General features: G+C 44.0%; 1 protein-coding gene across 1 annotated transcript in view; it reads left to right on the forward strand.

Annotated features, from left to right (window-relative positions):
• Positions 1-16,442, forward strand: part of IFT88 (intraflagellar transport 88) — an 81,536-nt gene that overhangs the window by 10,764 nt on the left and 54,330 nt on the right. The window contains exons 8-14 of the mRNA XM_039527307.1: positions 2,747-2,837; positions 7,574-7,678; positions 9,166-9,268; positions 10,166-10,280; positions 10,381-10,612; positions 12,932-13,002; positions 15,076-15,162. Coding sequence (XP_039383241.1) covers positions 2,747-2,837; positions 7,574-7,678; positions 9,166-9,268; positions 10,166-10,280; positions 10,381-10,612; positions 12,932-13,002; positions 15,076-15,162 — 804 coding nt within the window. The remainder of the gene's footprint in view (positions 1-2,746; positions 2,838-7,573; positions 7,679-9,165; positions 9,269-10,165; positions 10,281-10,380; positions 10,613-12,931; positions 13,003-15,075; positions 15,163-16,442) is intronic.

Consider the following 16,442-nt stretch of genomic DNA (forward strand, 5'->3'; position numbering starts at 1 on the left):
GTTCAAGGCCAGAAGGGACCATTAGATCATCTACACTGTCCTCCCTATTAATTGTCACCCAGATATCCTTATGTTCAGTCTAGTTATTTTAGATCGACTAAGTATTTTGATCCTTGGGAAGCTAAACTGTTATGTACCTCAGACAAAGAACAGGAGAGACCGAGGTACCACCAATGCCTGAGGCCCCTGCAGTGGCAGGGAATTGATTATGCTCAGATGATCGTAGCAGGCAATGCACGCCCCATGCTACAGAGAAAGGTGAACCCCCCCCCCCAAGTTTCCTGCCAGTCTTACCTAGGGGAAAAAATTCCATCCCAATCCCAAATCTAGCCATAAGTTTGACCCTAAGTATGTCAGCAAGAAACTCCATCCAGGCATCTAAAACAATTCTCTGTACCATCTCAGAGCACTGGTCCACTCCATCTGGTGTTTCATCTCTAGCTGTGACCAATCTCTGATGGTTCAGAAGAAAGTGAACCCCATCCCCACCCTAAGAATACATCTGACCAGTAGTGCATGAGGTCAGGAGATTCCTTCCTGTTCCCTGCAGGTCACCTGCTGAAGTCCTGAAACATGGGATTTGATTATTTTCATTGTCCTAATGTGGAGCTGCAATCATTAAGCGCAGGAGTGGGCAAACTTTTTGGCCTGAGGGCCACATCTGGGTGGGGAAATTGCATGTAGGGCCATGAATGTAGGGCTGGGGCAGGGGTTGGGGTGCGGGAAGGAGTGCTGTGTGTGGGAGGGGGCACAAGGCAAAGGGGGTGCAGGGAGGGGTGTGGAGTGCAGCGGATTGGGGGCTCAGGGAAGGGGGTTGAGGTGCAGTCTCCAGCCCAGTGCTTCTTATGTTGAGCAGCTCTGGGGTGGCAGTGGCACACAGCAGGGCTAAGGCAGGCTCCCTGCCTGCCCTGGGCCCACGCCACTCCCAGAAGTGGCCAGCACCAAGTCCCTGCGGCCCCTGGGAGAGAGGGGGGCAGAGGGCTCCATGCTCAGCCCTCGCCTGCAGGTACCTCCCCCAAAGCTCCCGTTGGCTGCGGTTCCCCATTCCTGGCCAATGGGAGCTGCGGGGGGTGGTGCCTGCAGGTGTGGGCAGCACGCGGAGCCCTCTGCCCCCACCTCCCCCAGGGGCTTCAGGGACGTGGTGCTGGCTGCTTCCGGGAGCAACGCAGGGCCAGGGCAGGCAGGGAGCCTGCCTTAGCCCTGCTGTGCCACAGGGGTGGGATGGCAATCCCACGGGCTGGATCCAAAGCCCTGACGGGCCAGATCCGACCCACAAGCTGTAGTGTGCCCACCCCTGATTAAGAGCATGCTCAGGGCAATGCAGTGATCCTATTCTTTCCATGGCCCATGGAGGAAGGGGATGACCCGGGGATTCACAGATTCCAAGGTTACCAAGTAATTCAGATTATTCTGTAACAGTAACCTATCCCTCTTATTATTTACTACCCCAGCAATATGTGTGATCTGTAGACTTTACCACAAAAGATTTTATGTAATCATCTAGATTGTTGATAAAAATATTAAATAATGTTGGACTAATGTGATACCACCATAAATAGTTCCATTGATTTCAATGAAACTACTTACGGTACTAAAGTTAAGCGTGTCCATAGGTTTTTGCAGGCTTGGGGTTTAAGCGTGATTCCTGTTGAAGTCATGGTGGTTCATATCCTGCAGAAAGAGAATAGAGCCTCTGGTGGTTAAAAAAACAATTAGCTTTCCTCCTCCCCCACTCTTGTATTTTGTGCTCTGCCTGTGGCTCTGGATCCTGAATATAGGTGTGGCCTTTGTCATCAATGAGTGCTGTGGTATAGAAGAGGATCAGATCCGTTAGAGGACTAGAAGAGTACTTGCTTGGCAAGGAATGTTAGTGGTATTTGTAGACTGATACCCTGAAATTTCAGAGTATCTTCCCACTAGGAAAGACACAGGAAATTTTACCACTTCTTCCCTCTGTTCCTTCTTTCCAGGATCTCAGAACCCAAACAGACTTCACATATGCCAGAACTGAGGTGGTGAATGTTACTAATCTAGTGTAAATGTTGGATGGTGCTAGAGATTTGGCACAAAACAGATTGGGGAGGAAGGATTCACGCAGAGCCATTGGGCTTCCTGAATGCCAGGGGTAGTGGGACATGCTGCAAGTGGAGAAAGAATTGAAATAATCTATTATGCAGCTAATTTTTTTGTCACAGATTAAATAATTCTGGATCAATCACAGCTTTTGATAAAATCTGTAATTTTGATGAAAAATTGTGCTGACTGTTAAAAAAAATTATCATTACAAATGGAATTTCTACTTTTGCTTAAACTAGCTCTTTAAAATAGTACATATGCAGTATTGGATTTCCATTGGGTGCTTGAAAGTTTCACCCAATGCATGTATCTATACTATCTTTACCCAAACAGCTCAAGTTGAGGCTTGTTACATTAAGAGGATCAGAGCCCAATAACCCAAACCTCTGTTCTGTCATTAAATGGATTGCTTGCTGAACATAGTAAAACTGCAGGATCTTCTCTTTATTTTCTTCCCTAGCTTACACTATTGATAGAACTTCTGATAGTGCAGTAACAAAGGGCCACTTTTACAGTTGTGTTGTCTATTAAGAAATGTCAGATGCTATGGCATGTTAATGAGACCTAAGACAGCTATACTACATTATTTTTAATACACTATATTCAAAAATCTTTATATCATTACTGATATTTGCATAAGACAAATGATCCATTATTTACCCAATTTTAGTCCAGAAGAAAAGATTAGACAGTTAGAAAAAAAAGTAAATGAGTTGGTTGAAGAAAGCTGCATTGCCAACAGCTGTGGAGACTTAAAATTGGTAAGTTATCTGGGTTTCATTTGTCTTTTTATATTATTATATGCAGGGACATTTCATACATGCAGATATGCTTTTTAAATGCTAAATTGACTGTTGGTTGGTCATAAAATTTCCAGTTGTTAAAGCTAGGTTGTCTTAATTTTGATATTGTTATGGCTGATCTCGTGGTCGTGGTCTGCATTGCCACAAAGGAGACAGAAGCTTGATGCTTAGTGTGTGTGTGTCTCTCTCTCTCTCCCCCACTCCCCCCCAGTCAGTGATATTTGGAAATGCTGGAGATAATGTGCCTAATATTATATAATGATACCCTATGTGACAGCAGAGTGATTATGTCTACACTGGCAGAGTTGCAGCACCAGCTGTTACAGCGCCGCTCAGAATGCGCTGAAGGGAAACCATGGTAGTGTGTTCACAGTGTCAGCTGCCTGCACAATAGCATGTTCACACTTGCGGCACTTGCAGCGGTATTTGGAGGGGTGCACTCTGGGCAGCTATCCCACAGAGCATCTCTTCCTTTTTTGCTGTTAAGAGTTGTGGGAAGGTTGAGGGGGTTGCAGGGCATCCTGGGTCCTGTCCCAATGCCTCATGATGCATAGCTTTGCATCCCAGCAATCCCTGTGCTTCTGTCTGCATTTGGCGCCATCTTTGATCGGTTTGTGTACTGCGCGCTCTACTCTGCCTCTTTGGTCTGCAGGAATGGATCCCGCACTGTTGACCAATATGCTGCTCGTTCTCACTAACACGTCACGAGTGGCAGTGGAGTTATTCCTTAAAATACAAAGGCAAGAGGAGTTTGACATTGATCTTGCCATGCGTAGTAGCTATGACACGAGATTGCTTGTGGCATTCACAGAGGTGCTGACCACAGTGGAATGCCGCTTTTGGGCTCAGGAAACAAGCACTGAGTGGTGGGATCACATTGTCATGCACGTCTGGGATGACTAGCAGTGGCTGCGGAACTTTCGGAAGAGGAAAACCACATTCATGGGACTATGTGATGAGCTCGCCCCAGTCCTGCGGTATAAGGACATGAGAATAAGAGCTACCCTGCCGTTGGAAAAGTGTGTGATGATTGCACTGTGGAAGCTGGCTACTCCAGATTGCTACCAATCAGTCGCTAACCAGTTTGGAGTGGGAAAGTCAACCGTTGGACTCTTGTTGATGAAAGTGTGCAGGGCAATTAATCGAATCCTGCTCCGAAAGACCGTGACTCTGGGCAACATGTGTGACATCGTGGATGGCTTTGCACAAATGAGCTTCCCTAACTGCAGAGGGGCAGTAGATGGCATGCATATTCCAATTCTGGCACCAGACCACCTAGCCACCGAGTACATTAATCGGAAGGGGTATTTCTCTATGGTTCTCCAGGCGCTTGTGGATCACCGTGGGAGTTTCACGGACATTAATGTAGGCTGGTCCGGAAAGGTGCATGACACATGCATCTTTTGGAAGACTGGCCTGTTCAGGAAGCTGCAAGCAGGGACTTCCTTCCCAGACCAGAAGATCACCATAAGGGGAAGTCGAAATGCCCATTGTGATCCTGGGACACCCTGCCCACTCCTTAATGTCATGGCTTATGAAGCCATACACGGGTCACCTTGACAGCAGCAAGGAACAGTTTTACAACAGGCTAAGCAAGTACAGAATGACTATTGAGTGTGCTTTTGGCCGTTTAAAGGCCTGATGGCACTACCTATATGGGAGGCTGGACCTGACCGATGACAATATTCCTATGCTTATAGCCGCATGCTGTACACCCCATAATATTTGTGAAGGGAAGGGTGAAAGCTTCACTCAAGGCTGGACTGCTGAGGCTGAATTTGAACAGCCAGAGATCAGGGCTATTAGAGGGGTGCAGCACGAAGCCATAAGGATCAGGGATGCCATGAGGCAGCAATTTGAATCTGAAAGTCACTAATATTTGCTGCTATGCTCGGGAGTGCAGTGCTTGTAATGCTAGGAGGTGATTGTGATTGGTGCAGACGATGCACTATGAAGGTTTAAGAAAATTGCCTGTTGATTTACAGGGCTCTGCTTTCAATTAATGGAATAAAGATTGCTTTCAAACCAAAACAATTCTTTTATTAAAAAACAACAACTGGAAGAGAGAGACAAACAAAAAACACATTAGCACTGAGGGGGGAAGGGGGAAAGGAGGGTCTCAGGAGGAGGTGGGGTCCTGGGACAGTTAAAGATTTGTGTATGTCCAGGTATCATATCCAACCTTCTCCTTTAGAGTACAGTGCTTCAGGTACTGTACTGCAGCAGGGCTAAATTGCAGAGGAATGGGTGTTGAGTGCATTGGGTACTGGGAATCCGCAGTGCTGGACTGTGATGGGGCAAGAGAGGAATGCAGCAGGTAAAGACTGGAGCCAGGAGGTTGATAAAAGTGTGTTGGCAGTATCTGAAGTGCACGTGGGAAAGAGTTTTGCAATAGCAGCTGCAGGGGAGAGCAGGCACGGAGATGCTTGATTTGAAGTGCTAGTAGCACTTGGAGCATGTCTTCTTGGTGCTCCATGGCTTTGTTCTGGCGTGTCGCATTCTCCTTTTGGTCCCTCTTCTCGCTGTCCCGCCACTCCTTCAATTCTTGTTCTTTCGGCCGCGGAATGCATCATGACATCACCTAGAAAGTCCTCTTTAGTTCTTCATGGCCACTTTCTAATTCTGTGCAGCTGTTCAGCTAGAGATAACAAAGAGGGAGGCTGGGTTTCCACGGTCATATCTGTGAAGTCAAAATGCAACATTTTACAGGAGCAGTCTTGTTTGCAACACATAGACCACTGATTTGATGATTTAAAATACAGCCACTATTCACATACTTATCACTAACTGGCTGAGCCCAGGCAAGCACACACGAGCCACAAGACCCCCAAAATGGTGAGTAACCGCAGGGGCAGAGGAAATCAGTGTTCCAGGACTGTACTGTACACTGGACACGTGGCTCTTGGGGAGAGCTAGCACTGTAGCGGGGGCCTTATAATCATTCCTGTCTCCTCATTTTCCACAGGCTGTGTTCATTATGTAAGATATCTCACTGCTGAGGGTGAGCAGGGGAATCAAGGGAGGGTCTTCTCCAAGACTGCAGCTTCCACCCTGGTCCTTGGTGGCTCGCCCGGGTGCAGCAATGTCCCCCCCCCCCCCCCCGTGATGGCAGAGTGGCACGGGAAAGTTACCCTCAATGGGGCAAGAAACAAAGCAGCTCTGCCAAAGAACCTGCAGCAGTGGATTGCCCAGTATCTCCATGAGGCAGATTCCCGTGAAGTGAGGGAGTCAATCAACAAACACCCTGTTCCACCGCTCAGACTAGGCATGTGGTTGTACGCGTATCATACAGACACAAGCCTGCTTTCTGCAACCTTCCTGCCCCCAACAACTCACTTCACCAATTCCCAAAATCAAAGCCACTTACCAGGGGCCTCCTCTCCTGTTTGCGCTTCACCAAGATTCGATGGCTGTGACTGGCTAGCCTCCTCGGGGTAGAGAAGTGCTCCTGGCTGCATGCATCTCTGACCTCCAAGTCATCCTCAGTCTCTGGGTCCCTCTCCCCCTCCCCCTCCACATCCTCGTCCAAATTTCCTCCTCTTGGCTCAGTCCACTCTCAATTTGCACGTCAGTCAGCAACGTATCTACAGTGGCCATCGCAGTGCAGGTGGGGTCACCACCGAGTATCACGTCCAGCTCTTTGTAGAACTGGCAGCTCGTGGGCGCAGCACCGGAGCGGCGGTTTGCCTCTTGCACCTTGTGGTAGGCGTTCCACAGCTCCGTCACTTTGACCCTGTAGTGCAGTATATCCCGGTCATGGCCCCTTTCTGTCATGCATCGTGAAATCTGTCCGTAGGTATCATAATTCCTATGTCTGGAGCGCAGCTGGGACTGGACAGCCTCTTCTCCTCAAATGCTGATAAGGTCCAACAGCTCGGCATTGCTTCATTGCACACCTGGTGTGTGGAGCAGGCATGGTCACCTGGAAAGATGTGCTGAGACCACTGCACATGTCAACAAGAAGGGGACTTTCAAAATTCTCAAGGAATTTAAGGGGCGGGGCTCATAGTTGGTCACTTGAGTTCAAACCAATGACCAGAGAGGTGAGGACAGGCATTGTGGGGCACCTCCCAGAGGCCAATCGCAGTGCTGTAATCGACCAGGGTGTCTACAGTGGCACTGTAGCCCTGGTGCAGAAAGCTGTACGCCTCTTGTTGGGGTGGCTTTTTTACAGTGCTGCAACTGCGCAGTTTCTGCACACTAAGTAGTGTGGTAGTGTGTGCACCTCACAAGTTACAATGCAGAAAGCTGCTTTACTGCGCAGAAACTTGCCAGTGTAGACAAGGCCATAGTCTCTTAAGGCTAGATTTTTTTTTTAAGTTGTTAGGCCTAAATACCTTTAAAAATCTGGCCCTAAGTAAAATGGTGTGACTGTTTTTTGATTTTCATATTTTGTTTATGACATTACTTCTCATACTCTTTTTAAGATCCTGCATTAACTGTAGGGTGACTAGTGTATTATGGAGGTTGCTTTGCTGAATTTTCTTTCGGAATATTGTTTTAATCTTAACATTTTTTTTGTGTAATATTGCTGCTTATCTGCTGTAAGGGGTGTGTGTGTGTGTGTATATGCTCTGTGTGCATAAAGGAAATATGTATTAAAATTAATGTATTAATTTCTATTTTAAATATATGGGAGTGGGTCTTGAGAGAGAAGAAAGATGGCAAGACTAAACTGTAATATCTGCTTTAAGGCTCTGGAAAAGGCAAAAGATGCTGGAAGAAAGGAAAGAGTGTTGGTGAGGCAACGTGAACAAATTGCATCTCCAGAAAACATCAACTTAGATCTCACTTACTCAGTAAGTGCTGAAATGTCTGGTTGCCTGAATAAGATCTGGGTGTAAAGTGTGCTTTCCAGTAACATGCCTTTTTAATGAAATTGAGTTTCCTGTAATGCACATATTTTGTGTGAGTTCCCAGAACAAATTTCCAGATCAGATACACTGTATATTTAGAAATGTTTTTGAAAATAGTTACTGTAATTCTGGAAAACAGCAATTAAAGGGTACTTTTGTTAATATTCCTAAAGCTTAATGATAATTTTAAAATTAAGGGTTTGTCTTCAATTCTTAAAATTGGTGGTAGGCGTTAAGAAAAGATTATGTAGGGTCTATGCCCTAATATCTAAGGAGAATTTAAAGTTGTACATTAGTTAATACTGTACTGGAAGTGTTTCACTAAGAATATGTCAAGCCAGGCTAAACTGATAATATATTTGAAGGCAAGTTAAAAAATAAAAATGAGAAAGTGATGGATGTAATTTATCTGGTTACGGACAAGGCTTTTCTGTTTTTCTTAATAGCATGTCCCTTCATGAGCAGATAGATCACAAATAGGGGCGTACACCTTGTTGAACTATGCTAAAAATTACACATCCTCTATGAGTTAGAAATAAAAAAACATTAATAACAACCTTACCTCATAATTTACTCATATTTAGGCCTAAAAAGTAAGATTAACTGTGAAGAGAGTTCTTTTGCCAAGGGATAGCTTCCTCTGAATAGGTGGGTATCATGAGGCTCGTGATAGAAGTATACAAAATAACAAACTGTATAAGCAGGGGTGGCCAAACTTACTGACCTACTGAGCTCCGCTTCTGCTGAAGTCCTGAGCCCCGGCAGGTGCCTCCTGCAGGGCCGAAGCCCCACCAGCCTGCCTTAGGCCCCAAGTTCCCCCCCACCAAGTCTGGAAGGTGGAGAATGGAGGGAGGGGCATATGGTTTTCTGCAAGCTGCACTTTAACTGTAAAAGTGCCGCATGCAGCTTGGGAGCCAGGGTCTGGGCACCCCTGGTATAGAATAAGTAGATGGCAAACTTCTGTTCATTTTGTCTCATAATACAAGAACAGGGGCATTCAATTCAACTGAAAGTCCAAAACTGTTCAAAACTGATAAAGGGAAGTACTTTTTCACCCAACACACAATTAGAGCATGGAACACATTACTACAAGATACATTTGCAGATTTTAAAAATCCCTGTTTTACGTTTATCCTATGTGTTCTCCACAGCTTATGTACAGACATATTTAGGATGCAAAATGTTTGCTACCTCTTCTTTAGATAATTGGGAAAATGGGAAGTATGAGAGAGACAAGGTGGGTGAGGTAGTATATTTTATTGGACCAACTTCTGTTGGTGAAAGAGCTACACGGTCAACAAATATATTAAAGCATCTTTCTATCTATTTTGTATATTGAAATTTTTCTAATGGCTGCATTGATTCATATTGGTTACTTTTTGAGAAAGAGATGTGGTTATGTTATGTATTCTCTTCCCCCCTCCCCCCAGGTTCTTTTCAACTTGGCAAGCCAATATTCTGCTAATGAAATGTATGCTGAAGCACTAAATACATATCAAGTCATAGTGAAAAATAAGATGTTCAGCAACGGAGGTAAGTTACACACCAAAATGCCTGATACTGATGGCAATGCGTTCACTAACCAGCTATTTGACTTCACTTGTGAGATGCTGAGCACCTCCTGAGTGCCCTCAACTCCCGGGGAAGCCAGTCAAAATTGACAGCAACCACCACCTTGTAATGTCAGACCCCATGTCCTTGAATGATTTGATGTGGTTTTGTTCTCCAGCTAATCCAAAAAGTGTTCACTTTCCAGCCAAAGTACAAGTCCAGATTAAAAAAAAAATCCTTTGCCGTCCTTTATCACTGCTGATGCAGGGTTGGTCAGTACCAACAGTAGTTTTCCCTTCCTAGCCTGAACAGTGCAGTAGTCCTTTCCACCATTGTCTGCCCTGGTTTTCCCCTGTTGATTCTGAAGTGAACGGGAGGTTCCTTCCCATCCTATGGAAGCCCAGCCATGGGCCCCAAATTAGGAAGCTAACACTTCCCATCTTGAACCCTCTGTGCCACTTGCTTCATTCCCTTCTCCCCACCCTCTCCAGTTTCCTTCTGTATCTTGCCTATCTCTAGGTCTCTTCCCAGACCCCCTCCTGGTCTGCTTCCCCAAACTTCCTCAGCAGAGAACACTACAGCAAATCCTGTCTCATCCCTGATCTCCTAGACTGAGTAAGAAGTTTGTTTTATACAGTCCTTTCTTTCCTAGAATTCCTTGCTGTCTCTCCTTGAATTCTCTCCATTCTGAGTGGAAGTCAGGAACAGGCTGTTTTGGACCATGCCTTAGCTTAAAGGGCCAATAGACCCTGATACAACTACTGATACATGAAAAAGGTGCTTCTGCAGTCTCACTGGCTCAAAGTTTGCATGAAGAGGGATGATATGAATATTTTTAGAAGGTTGGCATATAGGTCATTCACTTTACTTTTGTGATAGGCAGACTGAAGGTGAATATGGCAAACATTTATTTAAAACAACGAAACTATTCAAAAGCTATCAAATTCTACCGCATGGCTCTAGATCAGATTCCAAGTGTCCATAAAGAAATGAGGTAAGTTTATATTGTAGAAGTTTTGAAATTCCTTTTGTTTTGTATATACAGTAGAACATATGATTTGAAAATATTACTTAACAATGATTTCTTTAATTAGGATTAAAATAATGCAGAACATTGGAGTTGCATTTATTAAAACTGGCCAATACACTGATGGCATTTGTTCTTTTGAACACATAATGAGCACATCTCCAAACCTGAAAGCAGGCTTCAACCTGATCCTTTGTTATTTTGCCACTGGAGACCGTGAACAAATGAAAAAAGCTTTCCAAAAGCTGATCACTGTTCCACTGGAAATTGATTATGACGACAAATATATTTCACCAAATGTAAGTATGAATTAAGCAAAATCTACAAATTTTATTTGCAGCGGGAAAATTTTGAATGTTGAGGAAAACGAATCTGTTGTATATGTGTACGTACATGTCTGTGTACACATACACACATGATGGTGTGATGTTTTACCAGCATGAGTTGAGAATGGCAGTACTACTCACTAGTGATAGTACTCTTGAAAACATTACCAAAATGGTTTTTCTAGAAAATGTGACATACATAAAATATGTGGTTGTGTGTTGTAGTATGGAGTTGGCACTCATTTGGGATGACTTCCTGTTTTGCCACTTTTATTTATAAAACATTTACATAAAATACTTGTGTTTAAAATAATAAAAATGACAAATCGATGAGTAAGTTATGCAAGTCATCTCAAATGAGTGCCAGTAAAGCCTATAATATCATAGCACACATTATATAGAAAAACAATTTTATTGAAGTTTTACAGAGGATTTGGTTTTGGTTCATTTTAGTTTATTGGAACTATTTTTTTTTAAATATTCCTCCACCAATAAAGCTAGGCATCCTTGTACCATGAGACCAACTGTTCATGATTCTTAGATAAGAAAAAATAACTAATAAACTTAAGACACCTCTTAAAATAGCCTAAAATAGATTGTTTGTCCTGCACTGCCGCTCAGCATAATTTGGAATAAAATTCCACTTTTGGTAGAAAAAAAGAAACTTTTTGTGACAGGTTGATTTAGGGGGGAAGAGGAATCTTTTTTCTAATCTACTTAGAAGTTGACATTTTAGAAGTAATTCTAGACAGCTGGATTAATGGGCAGAATGCAAATGAATGCTCAAAGACAAATCAAATTCATCTGTCACACACAGTGATGTGGATTGCTTGGTAAACTGGGCATAAGCAAACCTTGTGTGTTTCAATGTGGCCAAAACGTTAAGTCATTTCTAGGAATAAAGACTGTAGGCCATATTAAGAGGATGGAAGGGCGCTATCCTGGGAAGCAGTGACTCTGGAAAACACTTGAGGATCACAGTAAAATCAGCTGAACATGAGCTCCCATTGTGATGCTATGTCCAAAAGAGCTAATGCAATATTTGGATGTGTAAACAGAAGAATATCAAGGGCAGGGGGATTATACTTCTGCATTTGGCACTGGTGTGACTGTCCCTGGAATAGTGTGTCCAGTTCTGACATACACAATTCAAGGAGCTCTATCTATTTAGCTTATCAAAGAGAAGGTTAAGGGATGATCAAATCACTGTCTATAAGCACCTACATGACGAGCAGAAATTTGATGATAAAAGACTCTTCAGTCTGTCAGACAAAGGTGTATAGCAAGATCCCATGTCTGGAAGTTGAAGCTAGACAAGTTCAGACTAGAAATAAATGCAGATTTTTAACAATGAGGGTAATTAGTCACTGGAACAACTTATCCAGGGTTGTGGTGGATTCTCCCTCTCTAGAAAATTTTAAATTAAGATTGCATGTTTTTCTAAAGGAGATACTGTAGTTCAAACAGGAATTAATTGTTGGAAATCCTATGGCCTGTGTTATACAGGAGGTCAGGTTAGATGATCGCAGTGGTCTCTTCTGGTTTTATAATCTATGTATTGATGAGAGATCCTCCACAAATACATGGAGTGTGTGTGTCTGTGTGTACATACACACAGACACACACTTGTTTTTTAGATATGCTGTGTGTGAGACTGACACAAGGGACTGACTTCATGATTTAATAGACTCGAGAGATGGAAAAGACCTATGATTATGTATAATCATAGAACCTGAAGACTGAAAAGATCTATTATGTGATGTAGTCAGACTCTCTGTCTACCTTGCTGAATTGGGACCTCTGTGCAGCACTAAGCATGTGCCTAACTTTAAGCATGAGAGTCGTCCCTTGCTGTCAATGGGACGACTCACATGCTTATGTGCCTTGCTGAGTCAGGGCCTTAGATTTGATACACAGAGTACTATAGTTGGTAACCTATGTGGTTAACATGTAATGTGATCCACATACAATAGCAGACAAACAGTATAAGGGTACTAGTCACAAATGTAATTATTTTTAATTTTGTAATTAGAATTTGTTAACCACAACCAATAGTTCATTATTTCAAAGGTCAGAGGATATCAACCTATAAAATGGTAAATATTATTTATTTTGTATGTAAGTTCTTTGAAAAATGCCAGTCTAATTGTTCAATTGAAATAAGCCTTTTAAAAAATGTATAGTGTGTAATATGTCTGTTGCTTCTTATACTCTGTGTTAATGTACATATGGCTGTACCATATATATAAATATACATTTCCATAACTTATTTTGTTTTGATTTTTTTTTTAGGATGATCCACATACTAACCTATTGATTGAAGCCATTAAAAATGACCAATTAAGGCAAATGGAACGTGAAAGGTAATGCTGGAAACATAGGTCCCTATCCATTCCAAATCTGCCTCTGTAGTTGCTAGCATATGGAAATTGACACCAGCTTTTCAAGCTGCAAAGCCTGAGAGCTATTCCCAGGGGTGAAAGTAGAAATAGGGACTTACCGGTATGGGGCTGGGTTGGGGCCGGCTCTGGCCCCTGGAAGGAGCGGGACCTCGGACAGAAGGGGCGGGGATGAGGGGGGGTCAGAGCCAGCCCCGGCCCGCCCTGTACCGGTAAGTGCCCTCCTCCTCCCCCACCAGGGTAGCAGCAGCAGCCGGGGGCTCTGGCAGCAGTTTAAAGGGCACGGCCACTGTTACCGCCCCTTGCCCTTTAAATTGCTGCCGGAGCCCCCGGCTGCTGCTGCTACCCCAGGGCTCTGGCAATGGGGCTCCGGGGGCTATTTAAAGGGCCGGGGCGCTACTCCAGGGCTCCGGGGGCTAGTTAAAGGGCCCAGGACTCCCCTGCTTCTACCGCCCCAGCCCTTTAAATAGCCACCAGAGCCCTGGAGTAGCAGCGGTGGGGCTCCAGCGGCTAATTAAAGGGCCCAGGGCAGTAGAGGCAGCAGGAGCCCTGGCCCTTTAAATAACCCCTGGAGTCCCACCGTTACTCCAGAGCTCCGGCAGCAGGGCTCTGGTGGCAATTTAAAGGGCTTGGGGCTCTAGCCGCTGCTGGGAGACCCAGGCCCTTTAAATTGCTGCCTGGGGAAGCCGGGCTGCCCAGGTACGGTGCACCGGCTCTTGCCGGTATGCTGTACTGGCTTACTTTCACCTCTGGCTATTCCTTATTCTGGATGGGATGGCTTTAAAATACTACATAAATTCCCTAGTAATGACTGTTGGGCTTGTGAAAGTGTCAGGAGAAATACTAGATATGCTAAAACAGGTGGGCAATTTTTGGCCTGGTTGGCTGAAAAATAGCCAGGGAATAAGATTTTAAGGGACCTTCAGAAACCAATCTTGTGTCCTTGGCTAATAGCTCCATTTTGAAGCTCAGCCAAGTAGAACAAAGGGCCCCATTATTCTGAAGATTTCTTCCACTTCCTAACTGTTATTTAGGAACTCGGGAGGTATTTGGTTTAAAATAAAAAAGCAAAGGGAGAAAAATCTGGCCCTGGGTCACAGTCCTGTGTACCCCTAGGGAGTGGAATAGAGAAGACAGACAAATGGAGGAGAAGTTACAAAACACTTGTTTATGTGAGTTCCCCATCAGTGAAGTACACTGCTCAGGTGTGGGGGGAGGGCTTTTTTAATTTTCTGAGCCCTGTGCAAAAAGCACACTAGATTGCATATGAGTATGTTAGACCACTGCAAAGCATCCACCATATGTGGCCTGCTGGCACTGGAAGATAATATAAATGTTAGTCTTTAGGGATATTGTACAGTGCAGCTGGGAGCAAGCCTCCCAGTCCGGGTAAGACTGACTTGTACCAGCAGGGATGAAGCTAGTGTGCTAAAAATAGCAGCAGAGACTCAGGCGGTTCTGAGGTCAGGTGGCTAACCTGACCTCAGAACCATGGGTTTGGTGGGCTTGAGAGCCCAAGCTGTCACCTGAACTACAAAGTCCACACTGCTATTTTTAGCATGCTATCGCAAGCCCCGCTAGCATGAGTCTACCTGGATAGAAGGCTCACTGTCAGCTGCAGTATAAACATACCTTATGGGGCCTTTATTATTCTGAGATATTGTATTATCAGATCTTCTTTCTGTATTATAAATCGTTATGCTCCAATTCATATGCTAGGATAGGATTGTTGTGTAATGATATATTTTAGTGACTAACCTCTCTCTTGGATTTATGCAAGTCTCACAAAACTTCTGGCCTTAGGAAATACTGTAGCATTACTAGCTACCTAATCTATATATTACTCATTGAAAGATGTAATATTATCCTTAAATCATACTATTATTTTACTGATGTTTTGATTAAACAATAATATAGATGTTGCTCAGACTTAGTTGGTGAATAGCGATTCAACGCACAGGGTAAGGTAACTAAGTTTTTGACGTTTTAGTATATACTTTTTCTAAACACTGATATATCTCTATTTTAATTCCTAAGGAAAGGCCTGGCAGAAAAATATATCATGACAGCTGCAAAATTGATTGCACCAGCGATTGAAACCTCCTTTGCCATAGGCTATGACTGGTAGGAGACAGTTTTCTTCAGTTTAACTGCATGCCAATTTCTGTCCATAATCATAAAACCAAGTTCACAAATGTAGAAACCTAGGAAACATAACATTAGAATTGTGCTTCTCGAACAAAGCACCCAAAGTACTTTCAGTCAGCTTTGATAGCAATGCCTTGGAAAAAAAAATCAGAAATATTGTGCTTTATCCATCTACAAAACAATTTAATTGCATCACAGACCATAGAAACTCAAATGTCAGTCATATAGTTATTGAGCTGCTTTACAACTGTTTACATTCATACAAAGTACTCATACAAGAATCTTACAAATTCCTGATTAGAGGATAGCTCAGTGGCTTGAGCACTGGCCTGCTAAACCCAGAGTTGTGAATTCAGTCCTTGAGGGGGCCATTTAAGGAACTGGGGTAAAAATCTGTCTGGGGATTGGCCCTGCTTTGAGCAGGGGGTTGGACTAGATGACCTCCTGAGGTCCCTTCTAACCCTGATATTCTATGATTATAAATCACATACAGAAGACAATTGTTCTGTACTCTTCATTAAAGGTCTGAACTTGACATGCTGAAGATATACAGTGTCTTACTCTTCTGATGCTAATGACTTCACGCAAGATCAGGGCCTCTGGTTCCATGTGCAAACCAATTGTTTAAATGTTATGTAACTGTTCTGCCAGTCAGAGTTGGCAGCAACAAAGGCTGTGTTCAGAATCTAAGGGTTCCTTTTCAACAATACAACACACAACCGGCTCAAGCCCCCACCCAGTGACCTGGAACAATTACACACCACCCCCAGGGTGCCTCTAAGAGGCAGTACTTCCCCTCTTGCAAGCACGGAGTCTGAGTGTAGCAAAAAAACTTTTATTAAAAGGGTAACTCTGCATTAATTTGGGAAAACACCATAAACAGGGTTCATAAACTTGAACCATGAGCAAAAGACCCACTCCCAAGTAAGTTGGGCAGCAACCAAAAGTCCCAGCAACCAAAAGTCCCTTTAACGTACCCGTCCCTTCTCTGCAACCCACTGTGCAGTTGTTGTCCTTGGTCAATGCAGACCCAGAGTTCACAGGTGCATCTGCAGGATTCACCTCTCACCCTGGTTGGAGGAGGAGAGTAAGAAGGCACCTTTCTCACTCTGTTCCCCAGGCTCTCACTCACCCCTCCTCTTCACCGGCAACCATGCTTCTCCACCAGCTGTGGTCTTCAGGCCACCACACAGCTCTCAATGAATTCAGCTGTTAGCGCAGGAGCCTCACTACTGGTGCACACTGGGCAGTCTCTT

This window comes from Mauremys reevesii, linkage group 1, assembly GCF_016161935.1.
Source record: "Mauremys reevesii isolate NIE-2019 linkage group 1, ASM1616193v1, whole genome shotgun sequence".
In the NCBI taxonomy this organism is placed as follows: Eukaryota; Metazoa; Chordata; order Testudines; family Geoemydidae; genus Mauremys; species Mauremys reevesii.